This window comes from Laetiporus sulphureus, assembly GCF_001632365.1.
Source record: "Laetiporus sulphureus 93-53 unplaced genomic scaffold LAESUscaffold_18, whole genome shotgun sequence".
Lineage (NCBI taxonomy): Eukaryota > Fungi > Basidiomycota > Agaricomycetes > Polyporales > Laetiporaceae > Laetiporus > Laetiporus sulphureus.
Genome location: NW_024468527.1, coordinates 65,250 through 71,684, shown reverse-complemented (window position 1 = coordinate 71,684; position 6,435 = coordinate 65,250). Strand labels below are relative to the sequence as shown.

Here is a 6,435-nt window from a genome sequence, read left to right as displayed (position 1 = left end):
CCAACTTCATCAAGTCCTCAAACAGGGGTATCCAATTCTAGGGAACTCGGTGCACGTTGCGGCCTCTGCACCACTTGAAAAAACAGGGAGAACCACTCTGAAGTATCCGTTGCGGCAGTACTTCGCCAGACAGGAGATTCTCGGAGAAGCGGAACCTGGGTACTTGTTGCGGCAAGGTACCTGCTGAAGGCAGTGTCGACTTGAGCCCCATCCTCACTGGAGGCGCTGGGTATACAGAAGACGCCGGTTAAGGGCCACCGAAAGAAGGCACCCACACCTTGCCAAGGCTGGTTTTCAATCGAGAAAACGCAGATAGGAAGGACGATTGGTTACAGGCACCAAGCAGAGGAAATCAACAGCCAGAACGACCAAGCGCTCAAACGGGAGTAGGCAGGAGACTAGCTGGGCACTTTAAAAAGTGAGCATAGGGATCACCGAGGTCAGAAAAGAGACTAGGACCCCGACTGGTTGACGTTACCAGGCAAATCAAAAGGCGTACACAATTGGTTAAGGGCCACCAAAGATCAAAAGGCAGGAGTGCGGAGTTTTTGTTACAGGAACGAACTCAAGCACTAGCGATTACCCGTGTGGTAATCCAGAAGAGAAGCCCTCATCTGAGGCACACGTTGAAGACGTGCTAAAAGCCCTTCCCAGGGAAGGCAATCCAGGAATCTTAGGACAAGACAAGATTCAAAATGACTACTTTCCGAGAACACGATCCAGTATCTGAGGAAGATACCCCAGAAACACGACCAGTGACTTCTGACGAAGAAGTACCACCATTTACGCTTAGCGACGCCACTACAGAGGAGTTAACAGACCTCTACGACAAAAAGTCGACAGAAGCGGTTCAACTTTGACTTCAATTTAGGCTAGAACGAGCCTACGAGCCAACAGATCGCCCAAGACTAGAGCAGCTCGAGGGTGAAATCGAAGAAATAAGACAAGTTCTTCGCGGAAGGGAAAACTTTGACGAAGAATCGCTACGACTCTTTGACGAAGCAACAGAACTTTCACGAGGAGAATCAATTCAAGTTGAACGACAGGAAGGGCGTTCACAGGAAACCGGTGGATTACAGCCAGTTAATCCTCTCGGAACAAGAGCAGTCCCGCTCGAGAGATCTATCTCGGACAGTACTACTCGACCAGATTATCCAGGAATCACACATCTCAGTAGGGACCAGCCACCCCACCTACCCAACGCGCCTGGAATCACACGTTCGGTTTCAACTGGATCAAGACCAACCGGTAGCTTCCAGTTCTCAGGAAGTATGGCCACACATGCACGATATGACCCGGCTCTCGGACCACCAGTCCATCCTGGAACTTGTACCGATGCTGTCTGGAACGAGTACCAACAAGCCTTGGCACTCTATGCACAATATCAGGGAGCAATCCCCAAGCCGCCAGTGGCATGAGAAAAGAAGATGGGAAAAATCAAGGAGTTTAGGGGAGACAAACGAGAATATGCATCGTTCCTCCGAAACGTGGAATGATACCTACAGGCAAACGCGGGAGTCTACAATGATGACTTCAGCAAAATTGCCTTCGTCCTCTCCCAAATCGATTCCTCATCCACAGCAGGAAAGTGGGCCGAGTCATGGGAAGCCAACCAAATGGCAAAACACAGCAATCTTGGGACGTACCAAGATTTCAAAACGACGCTTACCGAAAAGTATGGGGGTGTCGTGACCAAGGACCAAGCCTGGCAAGTACTTCTCAAAGGAAAGTACAAGCAGGACAAACAAAGCGTCGATGAATATATCGGAAATCTCGATATCCTCTACCGATATGCCGAAATCGACGATGAATACGCCAAGCTCATCCACTTCAAGCGAGGCCTTAATGAGAAACTTGCAGAAAAAGTCTTTATCATGGAAAATCCGCCGACAACCTATGCAGCAGCATGCAAAGCTGCAAGAAAGGTCACAGATCTCCAGGACATTCATAACGGAAAGACAAATATCTTCAAGTTCATCTCAGGCTCTTCAGGAAGCGGAAGAAGGACAGAGAAGGACCCCGATGCGATGGACGTCGACCGGATCTCCTCAGAAACCCATCAGAAACGTTCTGTGGGTGGACTCTGCTACAACTGCGGAAAGCCAGGACATGTCGCAGCACAATGCCCGAATCCAGAATATGATCCGGCACCAGATCGCTCAGGAAAGACAACTTCATATGCCAAAACCAAGACGTCCAATTCTGGGACGACGAAATACTCCAGATCTGGCAGACGAAGAAAGACTTCCAAGCCGACTAAATCTTACTCCAAGGGAACGGAGAAGAAACGCCGACGAGTAAAAAGAGTCGAAGAAAGCGACTCTGAGGATAACTCGGAGGAGTCGGAACAGGAAAAATCAGAATCCTCATCATCGGAAGAATCAGAATCTGAGTCATCGGAATCTGAAGAAGTATCCGAACAAGAAACGGTTGTTCACAGGGTACGAAGAGCTCGCCCTGTTAAAACCAAAACAGTTCGCAAAATTAGGCGAACCAAGGATGAATCCAGCGACTCAGAAGAAGCGTATGTGGTTCGACAATTCATCCCCAAAGAAGAACTCGCCAGGATACGACGAGAGGATGCACTCAAACTACGAGGAGACCGTATTAAGAAACGCAATATGACGATGCCCCATCTCGACGATCTTCTGGAGTTCGGAGACAATCCAGACAGATATGAATATGCACGCCGATATCCACCACCTATGGAGAAAGACGATCCAGAGGGTTTTGGAATTGGGTGCGCGTCGGGATCTCGTGGCACCCAGATAGAGAAACGGTCCCCGAGGAAGTAATCATACGAGGCGATATCAAACGAGGAAGTGAAATCTACCTTAATATCGTCTTCCAAGATTACGATGGCACAAAAACCCGAAGTATTCCAGCAAGAGCCTTAGTCGATTCTGGAGCAAAAGGAATGTTCATTAATGAATCGTTTGCAAAGAAAGCAGGACTCCATCTGCTCAAATCGCAGAAGGAAGTCAAGATTCGCAGTGTCGATGGAAGTCCCATCAACTCTACAAACCAACGATTCAAAGGAACTGTTCGTGCAGGAACGTACGAATGGAATGATGACTTCCTTGTCATCGACTTAGGAAAAGAAGACGTAATCATTGGCAATACGTGGCTTCATAATCACAACCCAATTATCAATTGGCAAACGGGTGAAGTCAAGGTCCGTCAATATGTGGAAGACATACCAGAAGAAGAACCCTGGCCCTTCAAAAACAAAGATGCTGTTCGTCTTCCAATCACCAAAAAGGAGAAAGCCAAAGCCAAGCGAACCTTGAGAAGGATCGACTGGTCTGATGTCGATCCTGCACCAGATGAAGCAGGAACCATTGACTCGGACCTCTTGCTTGCATACATAAAAGGCGCACCATACTTGGAGGATCAGGAAATAGGAGAAAAAGAAGCTATTTTCGCCTATCAACCTGACACTGGCATACTCCAAGAAGTTACGCTCGAAGAAAAGGAACATCGCTAGGCCGGAGAAAGGAAGATGCAGTATCTTGCACTACAACGAACGAATACCAAGAAAGATCCCAATCAAACAAGAAAGCAAGATGGAATCTTATGGAAGGCATCAAACAAGGCGCAAGAACTTGCACAAAAGAAAGCACTCGAGGAGAAGAAGAATTCCAAGAAGAAAGTAGAAATACCATCGTATCTACTCAAGTACAAGCAGATTTTCGAAGAAAAAGCATCGGAACGGTTACCACCGCATAGATCTTACGACCACAACATAGACTTCAAGTCGGACTTTGTTCCTAAACGAGGAAAGGTCTATAACCTATCAAAGCCAGAAGAAGAAGCTATGAATGCCTTTATCGACGAAAATCTTGCGAAAGGATATATTCGTCCTTCGCAATCTGCGATGGCATCACCTTTCTTCTTTGTAGGAAAGAAAGATGGCGGGCTTCGTCCATGCCAGGACTACCGCTATGCGAATGAAGGAACGATTAAGGACGCCTATCCACTCCCACTCATATCAGATCTAATGGATCGACTCCGCCATGCCAAGTATTTCGCGAAGCTTGACATTCGGGGAGCATATACCAATGTCCGAATTCGTCAAGGAGATGAATGGAAGGCTGCCTTCATCACAAAGCGTGGATTGTTCGAACCCACAGTCATGTTCTTCGGAATGTGCAATGCACCGGCAACCTTTCAGCGAATGATGAACGAAATATTCGCAGAAGAAATTGCCGAAGGATGGCTACTATGCTATCTGGATGACATCCTCATCCTTGCCGAAAGCGAAACGGAGTTGGAAAAGAAGCTTGAACGAGTCATTAGGAAAACGGTCGATAATGACCTCTATCTCAAGCTGGAGAAATGCGTGTTCAAGACTACACGCACGGACTTCCTAGGACTGGTCCTCCTCCCAGGACAACTTCAGATGGATCCAGCAAAAGTCAATGGAATCATCAAATGGGAAGCTCCGACCAGTGTAAAGGGAGTGCGAGCATTTCTAGGATTCGCCAACTTCTATCAAAAGTTCATCCGGAACTATTCTGAAATCGCAAGACCCTTAATTGATCTTACCAAGACCAAGGGCGGGAATGTGTTGCATTGGACAAGCAAAGAACAAGCCGCTTTCGACTATCTCAAAAATGAGTTCGGCAAGGCACCAATACTGGTTATGCCAGACAAAGACAAGCCTTTTGTCATCGAAACCGATGCATCGGACTTCGCTACAGGAGCAGTCCTCATGCAAAAGGACGATAACGGTGACCTCCATGCTTGCGCATACTATTCCAAGTCGCTCTCCGATCCTGAACGAAACTATCAAATCTATGATAAGGAGCTTCTAGGAATCATCCGCGCACTCAAAGAATGGAGACATTATCTCGATGGAACAAAAGAACCATTCCTCATACGCACAGATCATAAGAATCTGACGTACTTCAGGCAACTGCAGGACTTGAACCCAAGACAGCGGAGATGGCAGCTCTTCTTGTCTATGTTCAATTACAAGATTGTTCATACGCCAGGACGACAAATGGTGCAAGCAGACGCGCTTTCACGGTTGTCCGAATTAGACAATCGCCAGGATAACAAGTCACCTGCAATCCTGCTACCCGACGATCTCTTTATTGGTGCTATCGATACAGATATGGCGGAACAAATCCGACAAGCACTAACAAGAGACCCATCGGTACTTGCATATAAGGACGGCCTCATGGAAGAACTCCCAGTTCCACGAGGAATGACAAAAGACGACATCAAGGATGCTGCCAACGGTTTAATCACTATCCATGGACGCGTCTATGTCCCAAACAATACAGCCTTGAAGAAGGAAATTGTTCGGCGATACCATGAAGCCACTACCCATGGTCATCCAGGAATCTGGGTTATGCATCAGCTAGTGCGCAAAGATTTCTGGTGGCCAGGAATGTATCACTTCATTCAAAGTTACGTCAATGGATGCGCCACCTGTCAGCAATCCAAAGCTGTTCGAAACAAGGTCAAAGTTCCACTACAGCCCATCGGCCCTTCGCCCAATGCGCTACCTTTCAAGCAGGTTAGCGTGGATTTTATTACCGATCTACCGAACAGCGAAGGTTTCGATTCAATTATGGTCGTGGTAGACCATGGGCTTAGTAAGGGGGTAATTCTATGTCCCTGCAAGAAGATGATCACTGCTTCGGAAACCGCCGAGCTATTCAGACGACAAGTTTGGAAACGCTTCGGGCTACCCGATAAGATCATCTCTGACCGTGGAACGCAATTCGCATCCAAAGTATTCCAAGCACTGTGTACTGCTCTCAAGATCAAGTCGGCTATGAGTACAGCCTATCATCCACAGACGGATGGTGAAACGGAGCAAATGAATCAAGAATTGGAAACATATCTTCGAATGTACTGTGCGGAGCAACCGCATCAATGAAATCAATTCCTATCCGAAGCAGAGTTCGCGCACAATCTTCACGCTCATTCAGTGACAAAGAAGTCACCATTCGAAATATGGTATGGCTACGAGCCTCGAGGAATGCCAGAACTGTTTCCTCAGGACGAGATCCCCGACGTGGATACAAGACTCAAGCTTCTCAGCATGGTCCGCAAGGAGGCCACAGAAGGAATTGTCAAGGCAAAAGCCCGTGTATCCACCAGAATCAAAGGAGGATCTCCGACGTTCAAGAAAGGAGATGTTATGAAGCGTTCCCTGCTAGAACGTTCAGAACCACGTGTGCTTTCTCACACGTACTAGTCCACAACGTGGACAGAGACTCAGATACCAAATATACCTGATGTCTCCAATAGTCACACAGACTATTAGCAGGGTTTATAGTGTGGTCAAGCCTAGTAGACGATGTAGCAGTGAGGTCCTCACTCTACCCTTGCTAGGCCTTGGCCGCTACAGCTACTGCACGTTCACCCGCAGGCTACTAGGTTCGCTGTTCTGACTCTAGCAAGCGTACGAGCTTACTA

General features: G+C 47.6%; 1 protein-coding gene across 1 annotated transcript; it reads left to right on the top strand.

Annotated features, from left to right (window-relative positions):
- Window positions 1–695: 695 nt before the first annotated feature.
- Window positions 696–2,795, top strand: LAESUDRAFT_758953 (uncharacterized protein; the record flags this gene model as incomplete). The annotated part of the gene is made up of 2 exons (XM_040912522.1): window positions 696–848; window positions 1,506–2,795. 2 exons carry the CDS (start codon window positions 696–698, stop codon window positions 2,793–2,795), a joined length of 1,443 nt encoding a protein of 480 aa, XP_040764512.1.
- Window positions 2,796–6,435: the final 3,640 nt, after the last annotated feature.